General features: G+C 42.3%; 2 protein-coding genes and 1 non-coding gene across 6 annotated transcripts in view; 1 reads left to right on the top strand and 2 right to left on the bottom strand.

The window, feature by feature from the left end:
- Positions 1-1,657: 1,657 nt before the first annotated feature.
- The window catches only part of atg16l1 (autophagy related 16 like 1), a 54,625-nt gene continuing 42,510 nt past the window's right edge, over positions 1,658-13,772 (bottom strand). For all 3 annotated transcript variants that reach the window (XM_021587227.3, XM_021587226.3, XM_021587228.3), the window contains 6 exons: positions 12,498-12,618; positions 12,191-12,296; positions 8,989-9,138; positions 8,568-8,615; positions 8,172-8,273; positions 1,658-4,719 (listed from right to left, as the gene is read on the bottom strand). In XM_021587227.3, the coding sequence (XP_021442902.1) occupies positions 4,626-4,719; positions 8,172-8,273; positions 8,568-8,615; positions 8,989-9,138; positions 12,191-12,296; positions 12,498-12,618 (621 nt within the window). In that variant the 3' untranslated portion in view covers positions 1,658-4,625. The remainder of the gene's footprint in view (positions 4,720-8,171; positions 8,274-8,567; positions 8,616-8,988; positions 9,139-12,190; positions 12,297-12,497; positions 12,619-13,772) is intronic.
- Positions 10,412-13,772, top strand: part of LOC110507309 (fibroblast growth factor 12) — a 256,067-nt gene continuing 252,706 nt past the window's right edge. The window contains exons 1-2 of one of the 2 annotated variants that reach the window (XM_090224178.1): positions 10,412-10,717; positions 11,086-11,147. The gene's annotated coding sequence lies outside the window, so the exon portion shown is untranslated. The remainder of the gene's footprint in view (positions 10,718-11,085; positions 11,148-13,772) is intronic. The other variant, XM_090224177.1, reaches the window with a different exon arrangement.
- LOC118944798 (small Cajal body-specific RNA 6) lies at positions 12,835-13,097 on the bottom strand. Its single transcript, XR_005040115.1, has one exon.

The raw sequence follows: 13,772 nt of genomic DNA, 5'->3' as shown, positions 1-13,772 counted from the left end.
AGTGGCCGTATGTGTCCAGTGTCTCACTGTAGGAGTTCTGATTTAAAGTCTCAATGAATAAGATTACATGAACATGGGGGGGGGTGGGGATCTTCTCCTTGATTAGCACTTTTACTCATAGACCTCTAACTCATCCAGAATACTGAAGCCCATCTGCATGTTACAACTTATTTAATACATAATTCACACAGCAAGCTTTTGATGTTTGCTACATGGCAATTGTGTTCTGCCAGTATATTACCATAGGGCACCATACATTCTATAAGTGTGTCTAAAACAGACACTACCCCTTTCTGAAACACATTATCAAACTTTCCAACGACCTAATGCAGGCACAAATGTGTCATCTGAAAGGAAATGGACAACAATTCTATGGATGCAGGGCCTAAAATAGTCCATGAGATCAACATGATACACTATAATTATATACACACACACAAAAGTACATGGACACCCCTTCAAATGTGTGGATTTGGCCATTTCAGCCACACCAGTTGCAGACAGGTTTATAAAAATCGAGCACACAGCCACACAATCGCCATAGACAAACATTGGCCTTACTGCAGAGCTCAGTGACATTCAACGTGGCACCATCATAGGATGCTACCTTTCCAACAAGTTAGTTAGTTGACCAGGGTAGAAATTTGACTACGTGCTGTTATTGTGAAGTGGAAACATCAAGGAGCAACAAATTGCTCAACTGCGAAGTGGTAGGCCACACAAGCTCACAGAACGGGACCGCAGAGTGCTAAAGCGCATAAAAATCATCTGTCCTCGGTTGTAACACTCACCGAGTTCCAAACTGCCTCTGGAAGCACAATAACTGTTCATCGGGTACTTCACGAAATGGGTTTCCATGGCACACAAGCCTAAGATCACCATGCGCAATGCCAAGCGTTGGCTGGAGTGGTGTAAAGCTCACCGCCATTGGACTCTGGAAACGTGTTCTCTGGAGTGATGAATCCCCCTTCGCCATCTGGCAGACGAATCAGAGTTGAGGATGACAGGAGAATGCTACCTGCCCCAATGCATAGTGTGACTAAAGTTTGGTGGAAGAAGAATAATGGTTTGGGGATGTTTTTCATGGTTCGGGCTAGGCCCTTTAGTTCCAGTGAATGGATATCTTAACACTACAGCATACAACGACATTCTAGACGATACTGTGCTTCCAACTTTGAGGCAACAGATTGGCAAAGGCCATTTCCATGAAACTACTTCTGACATTATGCACCCATTAATCTCTAGTGGACAGATTTAGTTAAACATAACTGGTACCGTAGATTCTGTCACCATCCTATGGGATGTGTGATAACAAGCAGCATTAGTGCCGGCTCTTGGGTTTCGTCATTGGTTATGTGGACCTACCAGGATTGGGTGAAGGCGGTGCTCAAACTGCTTTGGTTCAACGGATGCCAAACAGGCTGAGAGATCCCTTTTGTGAGGGTGAGGACTTCGCATACAGGAAATCTCAATTTATAACACGCTTATCCCCAGAACCTAATAGAGAACAAATCACAGAATATTTTACAGGCTAACCAAGATAATGCAACCATTACAATTTGTGGAAAAGCTGTTCGCTGTATTGAGAAGACCATGTGCCTAAATAGAATCTCTCATATGACTAATAATTCTGTAGTTTGTTGTAGTGCACATCACCAACAGTAAGATAGTAATTTTATTGACACACGCCATCTGTAGTCAGCTACCATCTGCCTCACCCCAAAAAACGATATAACACAAATGTTCCCACACTTTCTCAGTGTGCATACATTAACACATACATGTTTCATATACATACATACATAATATAACTTAAGCTTTACAATCTTTTTGCTGATCGCAGAGGGGTGGGGTAAAGGACTGCTGATCAGCAGTTTACCAAGCACATTTCAAAACCAACCTCCCCTTCCCCTGGCCTGTACACGATGACTGAAGCTTGGAGTTAACTGTGGGAAAAGGAGTCCTAGGTCATGTTCATAAGAACATGGAACAAAAAATAAATAAAACGGGAAACGAAAATTAGCTGTCTTATTGGACAAGTCCAGATAGTCCTCCCCGGTTTCAGTTCATTTTCTCCTATTTGGTGCCTACTGAACATGACCCCGAAGAGGGCAGGATATGCTGGCCTGTTTCAACAGAACACTCTTAAGAGAGAATCCCCTGTTCGATCTTATCAGTGCCTTGCATCCTCCAGGGCATGTATTCATACAACTCAGATCAGATAGTGAACATTTCATTATTAATGAGTGAAAGACACTTTTCTGGGCCAGATTTACTCAGTGTTTGCACCAGTTATTGTCAGAGTGGAAAACATGACCAACAAAGCCAAAAACATGACACCATTGATCTTCAAACTTTATCTTAAACTTTTCCCCTCTGGAAAAATTACAAGTGCAAATTTGGGTGCTTTCAGCAGAAGTGTATATTACAAGCAGGATCAATGAGTTCGCCAGCTAACTTTGATAAACAGAAATAATCAGATTTTCTGGCTCATTAGGAAATCTAAACTAAGATATGTGCTTCTGGTTGTTAGTTTAATCAGACCATGCATTTTCAAACGTGTCCTTCAAAAAAAATTTTTATTTCAGAATATTTAGGCAAGTTTGCTGGCTAAAGCATTGATCTTGCTTTGTACTATACCCCTCAGGACTCAACGTTGTGGAACTTTCAGATAGAAATAAGTAGAACATGGCTCTGACATATTGAACAAAGGAATCATTGATTCTATTTATGGTATTTCTACCTGCAATGTTCGACAATATTTCACTACTGAACCTGGCCCTTTGTCAGCAGATCCCATTGGACCGAGTGATCCTTGCGGGACTGGGGTTCCCTGCCCATGTGGTGAACGATAGATACTAGTCATTGATATTTAGAACAGCATCATGTAAACATGACACATATGTCATGTGTGTCAACAAGTCCATTGAAATTAAAAAGAAAAACTAACAAAAACAGCATGCAAGTGTTAAGGAGTGGAGCTAATCCCCAGGCTATGGAGGACCACAGTATCTGCTTAACGTCTTTGGACGATGGGGTCAGCTTTAGGCCTACATAAAAGTTCCGATACAAATACATTATGTAGATTAGAACATACTGTACATGCTTTTATAGTGGGGAATCATGTCAGCTCTACAGGAAACATATCTTGAAACGTCCTGAACTACGCATCCCTCCAGAACGCGGCCCAGCATTTCACCCCTGGAATCGAGGTGAGCTGACCAATAAACGGGTCTAACAGTTGACCGATCAATAACAGAATTTCAAAAAGACCAGCACATGCTGTGGCCCTCCAAGACCGGAACATTGCATTATTTTAATGTTGACAGTGACTGATAGGACATAACACTGAACAAACACCTGAATAAATAGTATTAAGCAGATGTGCCAAGTGTGTGGGTTCATTCCAGCTGTCTAGAGAATAGTCATCTCAAACAGAGCATTCCCTGTTTAAATGTTACATGGGGGGCATGGTCATTGTGATTGGCACATGAGTTTGTTTTAGAGAATTGTGTTTACTCTTGTTCACAACACGTTTTCACTCCTTACAGCAGTGTTCTTCAATCCTGGTCCCAAGGACCCACGAGGTGTGTAAGGCTTTTGTTCCAGCCCAGTACAACTACTTATAAACTTGTTGTGGTGTGTTGGTGCAGAGCTATATAACAGGCCCTGTGGGTATCCAGGACAAGGTTAGAAGAGCACAGCATTTCAGTATTAACTTGACAACTCAATGCTCCCATACAGTTGGAGACAACCAACCAATCACCCACCTTGTGCCATTTCAGACACAGCAAAGGTGGTGCAAAGTGAATGGAAACACTGCTACATTAGAAAGACCGGGAACTGCACAAAATGCTTTCCGCTATTGTTGCCATGCATTCATTTTTTTTAAGGACAAAAAAAGGAATTGTATTTAAAAATTGAAACCTGGGCCCAGTTTTTCAAAGTTACCTGATCGGATTTTGGCAATTTGTTTAGATTAAATGCATAAAAATAGAACGAATCTAACAGACGTCCCCATTCAAGTCAATGATGCACGTGTTCTATTAATTATATTTCTACGGATTAATTCTATCCAATTACCGAAATACGATCAGATAAGTATGGAAAAAGTGGGCCCAGGAGACAGACTTAAACTTTAAAAGCCTTTGCCCACCCCAAGGTCTTGTAAAACTAACGACGTGTCCAATTGCAGCCTTAAAAACCAGACAATCCAGCTCTGTTTATAGTGGCAATTTGGCAACAACTGTTTTATAATGTCATCTTTTAGTTAAACTGTCTAACTCATTCGCCTTGCCTTGGTTGGATATAATTTCAAATGGATATATAATTTTGTTTAACTTTAAGAGAAAACTCTGCCTTCATGGCTCATCACTCCTTGTTCAACTGGACACCAAAGCTCTGCTGCCACCCATGGGCCACCGGATGACCTCCTTTAGGTAAGAAAACAACTCCCCCAACGTATTGGAGCACAGAATGGTCCAATGCCAGTGAGGCAAAGTTGATGCAGGGGTTGGCCGTTAGAGGGTGGGGCTAGGGAACCCCCGTCCAGTCCGTGCCTCCATTGAACAGTCCAGACAGAGCCAGTCACCCAATGGCAGAGGGCCAGAGCAGAGCATAGCCAATCACATATCAGACCAGAGGACGGCCTTGCTGCCCTTCTCCACACTGACCACGTAGGCTCCCGATGGCGACCAGGACACCGAGTTGATGGCCGAGCTGAGAGAAGAGACAACAGAACGTCAAACCTGAGCAGGACGGCATAACGGGAGTGTCAGGTAGAAGTTGCACCTTACCCCAAAGAGATAGAAAAAGTGCCTTTCCTTGCATCTGCGCCAGCATGGGCTGCGCCATTGAGGGCTAACTTCATTTTAAAGTACAATCCCTTCTACCATGAGTCGGTCAACAAACAAAGGGGTCATACTGCCACCTGGAGTGTGTTGTTTGAACAGGCAAAACACGGTTGGTGATTTAATGCCATTGCAGTAATTGAATGTTTGCTGACGAGTACAGAGCATTTGGAAAGTACTCAGACCACTTGAATTTGTACTTTACAGCCTTAATCTAAAATGGATTAAATACTTTTTTCCTCGTCAATCTCTACACAGTACCACATAATGCCAAAGTTAATTTTATTTACCTTTATTTAACTATTCTTATTTTCAATGACGGCCTAGGAACAGTGTGTTAATAACTACCTTGTTCAGGGGAAGAACGACAGACCTTGTCAGCTTGGGGATTTGATCTTGCAACATTTCAGTTACAAGACCAATGCTCTAACCACTAGGCTACCTGCTGCCCCAAATGTACACACACAAGTTTGGACACCTAGTAATTTAAGGGGTTTTCTTTATTTTTACTATTTTCTGCATTGTAGAATAATAGTGAAGACATCACAACAATGAAATAACATCTGGAAACATATATTTTATATTTCAGATGTTTCAAAGTAGCCACCTTTTGCTTTGGTGACAGCTTTGCACTCTTGGCATTCTCTCAACCAGCTTCATGAGGTAGTCACCTGGAATGCATTTCAATTAACAGGAGTGCCTTGTTAAAAGTTAATTTATACCTTCTTAATTGATTGGATATCATTTGGAAAGGCACACACACCTGTCTATATAAGGTCCCACAGTTGACAGTGCATGTCAGAGCAAAAACCAAGCCATGGGGTCGAAGGAATTGTCCGTGGAGCTCCGAGACAGGATTGTGATAAGGCACAGATCTGGGGAAGGGTACCAAAACATTTCTGCAGCATTTAATGTCCAACACAGTAGCCTCCATCATTCTTAAATTGAAGAAGTTTGGAACAACCAAGACTCTTCCTAGAGCTGGCCGCCCGGCCAAACTGAGCAATCAGGGGAGAAGGTATTGGTCAGGGAGGTGACCAAGAACACGGTGGTCACTTTGATAGAGCTCATCTGTGGAGATGGGGGAACCTTCCAGAAGGACAACCATCTCTGCAGCACTCCAGCAAATCAGGCCTTTATGGTAGAATGCCCAGACAGAAGCCACTCCTCAGTAAAAGGAACATAACAGCTTGCATGGCGTTTGCCGAACGGCACCTAAAGGACTCATGGTATGAGAAACAAGGTTCTCAAGTCTGATGAAACCAAGATTGAACTCTTTGGTCTGAATGCCATGCGTCACGTCTGGAGGAAACCTGGCACCATCCCTACGGTGAAGCATGGGTGGCAGCATCATGCTGTGGGAATGTTTTTCAGCAGCAGGGACTGGGAGACTAGTCAGGATGGAGGGAAAGATGAACAGAGCAAAGTACAGAGAGATCCTTGATAAAAACCTGCTCTGGGGCACTCAAGACCTCAGACTGGGGCGAAGGTTCACCTTCCAACAGGACAATGGCCAGAAGCACACAGCCAAGACAATGCAGGACTGGCTTCGGGACAAGTCCCAGCCGACGCTCCATATCCAACCTGACAGAGCTTGAGAAGATCGGGAGAAACTTCCCAAATACAGGTGTACCAAGCTTTTAGCACAATACCAAAGAATAATCAAGGGTTTAAATCACTGCCAAATGTTCTTCAACAAAGTACTGAGTAAAGGGTCTGAATACTTATGCAATTTTTTTTTATTTTTATAAATTTGCAAAAACATCTAAAAACCTGTTTTTGCTTTGTGATTGTAGGGTATTGTGTGTAGATTTTTGAGGGGGAAAAAACAATATTCAGAATATGGCTGTAACCTAACAAAATGTGGAAAAAGTCAAGGGGTCTGAGTACTTTCCAAATGCACTGTATATTTAAGCAATAAGGCCAGAGGGGATGTGGTATACAGCGGCAGGGTAGCCTAGTGGTTAGAGTGTTGGACTAGTAACCGGAAGATTGCGAGTTCAAACCCCCGAGCTGACACGGTACAAATCTGTCTTTCTGCCCCTGAACCCACTAGGCCGTCATTGAAAATAAGAATTTGTTCTTAACTGACTTGGCTGGTTAAATAAAGGTAAAATAAATAAAATAAGGGCCCTGGGGCCGTGTCTCCAGTGCACAGGAGACACAGCCCTGAGCCGTGGTATATTGGCCAAATATCACAAACCCCGAGGTGCCTTATTGCTATTAGAAACTGGTTAAAAAAACATAATTAGAACAGTAAAAATAGATGTGTCACACCAGTGGTATAGCATGGCTTTCAGCCAAATCAGCATTCAGGGCCCAACCCACCCATGCACAGGAGAGTGCTGGGACACAGCCCTGAGCCGTGGTATATTGGCCAAATATCACAAACCCCGAGGTGCCTTATTGCTATTAGAAACTGGTTAAAAAAAACATAATTAGAACAGTAAAAATAGATGTGTCACACCAGTGGTATAGCATGGCTTTCAGCCAAATCAGCATTCAGGGCCCAACCCACCCAGTTCATATTGGTTGATACAGAATTCAAGTTGCGAGTGCCACAAGGAGAGAAACATGTATTCTGATAAGCAGTCAATGCACATTTCTTAATGCAATTGCAGTAATCTTCTGAAAGCAATTTTGATCGACTTAAGAGGGGAATCCCAGCTTTCCATGGCTACTACTCTTTCTCAACTCCTAAAAAGGAGCACTCAGTGCTGTATATGAACATGGTTTAGGCGCATTTAGCCTCCATAATTCACTGTGTGCATTGGTGAGACCGGGGGATAAATGTAACACATTCACTGTGTTTATGTTAAGTTTTTGGTGGAACACTAAACACATTGATCATGTTTAGAGTTTGGGATCTAGCTAATGATTAGCCCAATTGAGTGAGTATATATATATATATATATATATGGTTAACCCTGTGTCTCAGCCTATTTAATTATATTTTCATTAATTTTTGAGTAGAATGTCACTCCCCAGAACTGCCTTTCTCAGTCCTTATACAAAAAAAGTCTCCAGGTGGTTCATGCCCCTGGGACCCTCAGATAATCCTTACCCGAACCCTTGCCACTATAGCTAAAATTCTATGGGAAACACTGCATAGAAAGTCCCACCCAGTTCACTACCTCAAAATGGTAAAAGTCCTCAATGGCACTGCTCAAGTTAAAACAGGCTTTGTGGTACTAAAGCTGTATATCCAGGTCTATGGCTTACCTTCAAATCCTGAACCTGAAACCATTAAAAAAAGTGCAAAACTGACTGGAGAACAGTGTGGAAGGAAGACTTGATCCTACTCCGGAGGTTCAAACTGACCAGTGGTTCTTGTCCAGGGTGCGCTCCAACTTTCCCGTCAGGACATTCCACACATACAAGGCGCCGTCTGCAGAGCCCCCCGCCACGTAACTGCCATCAGGACTGAGGAGTACACAAGGCAATAGTAGGGTCAAAATAAGGGGCTCAAATGGAGTCATGGGACTGTGGTTGGAGGTGAGCATGTGCACACTTGCATGGAGAAAGGTAGGGAATTTGACCACAACCGATGTTAGTAAAACTAAACCAATAATAGCCATTTGGGACACAATCCAATCTATTCCCTACCTAGTGAACTCCTTTTGACCAGGCCCAATGGGCTCTGGTCAAAATTAGAGCACTATGTAGGGAATACGTTGCCATTTAGGACACAATATTGGTGTAAAGGGTGTCACTCACCTGAAGGTGACTCGGGTCCAGTCAGCGCCACACTTGAAGCCCTGAGCACTGGGAAGAGAGATGAGAACACACAACATAAACCTCCAACACCACTAATCCGCGTCAAACCTGGGTTCAAATAGTATTTGGTTTCCTTTGAAATAAATTGAGTGTTTGATTGCGCCTGGAGTGCCAGACATGCAGGGTTTGCACTATTAGGACAATTCCATTGCCTACATATAGCATCTATTCACCAATAAGAATAAAGAGAATCTGACTACCAACGCATCCGATTGCTCAATTGACAATATGGGTGAGGCTCTCCATAACTAAATATATTAAATGAAAACCCTGAGCGCTGGCTTGACACAGCAATTGGTGTGTGGCGGTCAAGTGAGTGATCTGTAGTCTACAGTACTAGAGCAGTGACATGTCCCAGTACCTGAAGGTCTGGCGGACAGCGTTACTGCGCAGGTCGATGATCTTAACCAGGTCGTCCCGGGAGCAGGTGAGCAGCTCGGTGCGGTCGTGGTTCAGGTCAAGAGACGTGACTCGGCCCAGGAGCTCCAGCTCGCAGACTATACTCTCCGCTCTAAACAAAAAAACGAACAATCAAATGATTCATTAGACGCCACAAGCTAAAAAATGATAAGTGTTAGGAGAGGGGGGCATTCATTAGAGCACACCATAGCAAAATACGTTTATTGGACACATTCATGTAGGTCCCTCCCAGTTTATGCATGTATGCTTCCGCTTGGTTCCTAATGAATACATCCCAGGACAAAAAGCCAGTGTCACAACAAGAAAATAACCCTCAAGGCAAAGGGCCTATACAACCATTGCCCACGACACAATTACACTGGGTATGTATGATTTTCCCCAGCTGGGTTCTCCACTTCCAGTATTTGGATACTCCCCTATAGCAGCATGAGAGCGACATGTTACCCCTTTTCTAGCATGAGTACTACTTTTAAGTTTGGTAGGGTGCATGCTAACTGGAATTTAAGCAAAGTCAGGGGGACCGACAGGCTAAATTAGCTAGCTAGCCACGTAGATTAGCTAGCTATAGCCATTTACATTTATTTTTCCATTTTAGATAGTTTTTTTGTATGTTTAACTAGCTTAAGTTAGAACTTAGCTAAATATATAGTAGTTATCTTTGTCTGCATTGCCACGGAGCTGACTAGCAGCAGGTTCAGTGGATGGAGGGCAACCCCTTGTTGCTTGTTTGCTGATTAATCGCAGTACAGCTGTGACAGTCACCTCGCAATAACAAGCTATAGGAGATTAGGAAATTTTAAATTGCGAAATTATTTTGAAATTGTGCTTCATATGAAATCTATTTCATGTCCATGTTGCTCATTAGTGCACTCATACCCCTCCATTTCCAGCAACATTGCTCAGCGATTTTGCTATTGTATCATAGTCTTAACCAGTTAGAGCTCTAGGGGCGCTATTTCATTTTTGGATAAAAAACGTTCCCGTTTTAAGCGCGATATTTTGTCACGAAAAGATGCTCGACTATGCATATTCTTGACAGTTTTGGAAAGAAAACACTCTGAAGTTTCAGAATCTGCAAAGATTTTGTCTGTAAGTGCCCCAGAACTCATTCTACAGGCGAAACCAAGATGATGCATCACCCAGGAATTAGCAGAATTTCTGAAGCTCTGTTTTCCATTCTCTCCTTATATGGCTGTGATTGCGCAAGGAACGAGCCTACACTTTCTGTCGTTCGCCCAAGGTCTTAGCAGCATTGTGACGTATTTGTAGGCATATCATTGGAAGATTGGCCATAAGAGACTACATTTTCCAGAGGTCCGCCCGGTGTCCTTTGTCTAAATTTGTGCGTAATCTTCAGGTGCGGTCATTTTCTCCTGGGATTCAGGAGAGAAAGCATGTATCCAAGAACGATGTATCAATGAAGAGATATGTGAAAAACACCTTGAGGCTTGATTCTAAAAAACGTTTGCCATGTTTTCAGTCGATATTATGGAGTTAATTTGGAAAAAAGTTTGCGTTTTGAGGACTGAATTTATGGATTTTTTTTGGTAGCCAAATGTGATGTATAAAACGGAGCTATTTCTAATACACAAGGAATCTTTTTGGAAAAACTGAGCATCTGCTATCTAACTGAGAGTATCCTCATTGAAAACATCAGAAGTTCTTCAAAGGTAAATGATTTTATTTGAAGGCTTTTATGTTTTTGTTAATGTTGCGTGCTGGATGCTAACGCTAATGCTAACGCTAAATGCTAACGCGAAATGCTAACTCTAGCTAGCTACTTTTACACAAATGATTGTTTTCCTATGGTTGAGAAGCATATTTTGAAAATCTGAGATGACAGTGTTGTTTACAAAAGGCTAAGCTTGAGAGATGGCATATTTATTTCATTTCATTTGCGATTTTCATAAATAGTTAACGTTGTGTTATGCTAATGAGCTTGCTGATAGATTTACACAATCCTGGATACAGGGGTTTTTTCATAGCTAAACGTGACGCAGAAAACGGAGCGATTTGTCCTAAACAAATAATCTTTCAGGAAAAACTGAACATTTGCTATCTGAGAGTCTCCTCATTGAAAACATCTGAAGTTCTTCAAAGGTAAATGATTTTTTTGAATGCTTTTCTGTTTTTTTGTGTAAATGTTGCCAGCTGAATGTTAATGCTAAATGCTACGTTAGCCATCAATACTGTTACACAAATGCTTGTTTTGCAATGGTTGAGAAGCATATTTTGAAAATCTGAGATGACAGTGTTGTTAACAAAAGGCTAAGCTTGAGAGATGGCATATTTATTTCATTTCATTTGCGATTTTCATGAATAGTTAACGTTGCGTTATGGTAATGAGCTTGAGTCTGTATTCACGAACCCGGATCCGGGATGGGGAGATCAGAAAGGTTAAGGGGGTACTGTAAAATGTACATTTTTCCCAAAAACTTTGTTACATATCTTCCCAGTTTTATTTTTCCTTGTTTTTGATTATTTTGCATTTTATTGCTCAAAATTACAATAATTTATAGAGAAACAGGTCCATGTCAATGCTTAAATCATATGACCTTTGGAGGTCTGGGCAAAAAAAACTAACATTTTTATTTGAGTCTAATTCCCCTTTATTTCCACATCTAGGAGAGAAGAATGCATTTGCAGAGAGAAGTTTCTGTACTGATGCTGCTAATTTCATGGAAGACTTTGAAAAACAAATGGGAAGCATACATTAAGCATTACTAGGGATATGGTTATGTTTACAGTTTGTCAGGTTAAAGGGGCAATCTGCAGTTACGCCATCCATTTTCGGACTTTGAAATGAATAATATGTACCTATTGATTCTTGAAGAATATAACTTAAACACCTCATGAGCTTAGTTCAAACAACGAACCCCATCAGAACCCCAAATATAAGGTTATTTTACTACAATGTTTGTTTACAAAGTAAATGTACAAAAACCTAAATAACCTCAAAATATGGTTAAAACTAATTTTGATATCATGGATGGTAAGTCCCAATTCTCCAGCCCTATCCCACAGTACTTTACCGAAATGGGGGCGGGGAAATCGCTTGATTGTTTCCCCTGCGGATTGCCTCTTTAAGGTTAGTTGGATGTATACACCCCATCTAAAAATGGGGACTATCCCTCCACACTCACCTGATGTCCCAGAACCGCACTTTCTTATCAAAATGGCCGCTCATGACACACTGCTCTGTGCAAACTATGTCATTACAGCTGGACCCAGCAAACACAGTCTTCATGCCTGGAGGAAGAAACAGACGGGGGGTTCCTAACAAGAAAAACTAATCCGCAATGAGTAGACCATACACTATCTGCGTTAAAATCTTAAAAGCCATTTTGTGTGGCTGAAAAAATACAAATCCTTTAAAAAAGGGGAACCAGAAACGAGGAACAAACAAAACGCTAAAACTAAAAGGGGATAAGAAAAAAAGTCGACTCTTACAGACTTTGCTGCGCAGGTCCCACAGTTTCAGAGTCCTGTCGTAGCTCCCGGAGACGATACGAGCGTTGTCCAGGAGAAAGCGAGCCGCCAGCACCTTCCCGCTGTGGCCTGTCAGCGTGTGCTGAGGGGAACGAATGAAAACAAGCATTTATTGGCCAAGCTCAGATAGTGTTTCACTGAGCATTTTCTTCCATTTCGTGCCAAGTGAACACAACCCTGCTCAGCACAATATCTGGGCCATAGTTGGAGCCTATAACTAACTAGGCCTGGAGATTTCACTCAGTCACGTTAAGGTGAAGGAAAACTCATGGCCCTTTGTGTTTGAGAACACAGGTGCAGTCTCAGTTTGAAAGTTGAGATCAGCGGCCCAGCCCCATATCACAGCCTGATACTCCTTAGCGAATGGTTCTGTTGGACTTCTGTCACAGTGACTCCATGGTTTCTTAAAGACACAGGATGTGTCATCATCCTACATGTCAGCAGCCCGTGTCCAACGATGCACAACTAGAGCAGGCTGGGAATGGAGCAGGAGCTGTTAGGAGCCGATGGATAGCAGGCAGTGGAGCTGCGCATCAGACCTTTTACAACACATCATTGACCATCAGCACAGTATTTTTGCCGTCTCACACAAACACAGCCTAAAACAAAGTTATTTTAGGCTCCGAAAGCTTATGTTCTTATGTACATTGCATTCGGAAAGTATTCAGACCCCTTGACTTTCCATATGTTGTTACATTACAGCCTTATTCTAAAATTGATCCACACACACACACACACACAATACCCCATAACCTGCAAAAACAGGTTAGACATTTTGCAAATGTATAAAAAATTTAAATAAGTATTCAGACCTTTCTTGAAGCACTTTTGGCAGAGATTACAGCCTCAAGTTATCTTGGGTATGATGCTATAAGCTTGGCACACCTGTATTTGGGGAATTTCTCCCCCTTCTCCTCTGCAGATTATCTCAAGTTCTGTCAGGTTGGATGGAGAGCGTCGCTGCACAGCAATTTTCAAGTCTCTCCAGAGATGTTCGATCGGGTTCAAGAACAGGCTCTGGTTGGGCCACTCAAGGACATTCAGAGACCTGACCCAAAGCCACTCCTGCATTGTCTTGGCTGTGTGCTTAAGGTCGTTGTCCTGTTGGAAGGTGAACCTTCGCCCTGGAGCAGGTTTTCATCAAAGATCGCTGTACTTTGCTCCGTTCATCTTTCGCTCGATCCTGACCAGTCCCCCAGCCCGTTCATGAAAAAACATCCACACAGCATGATGCTG

Source organism: Oncorhynchus mykiss, chromosome 27 (genome assembly GCF_057628025.1).
Source record: "Oncorhynchus mykiss isolate SJ-2025 chromosome 27, ASM5762802v1, whole genome shotgun sequence".
Lineage (NCBI taxonomy): Eukaryota > Metazoa > Chordata > Actinopteri > Salmoniformes > Salmonidae > Oncorhynchus > Oncorhynchus mykiss.
The sequence above is the reverse complement of the archived record's forward strand: the minus strand, read 5'-3'. Positions and strand labels throughout refer to the sequence as shown.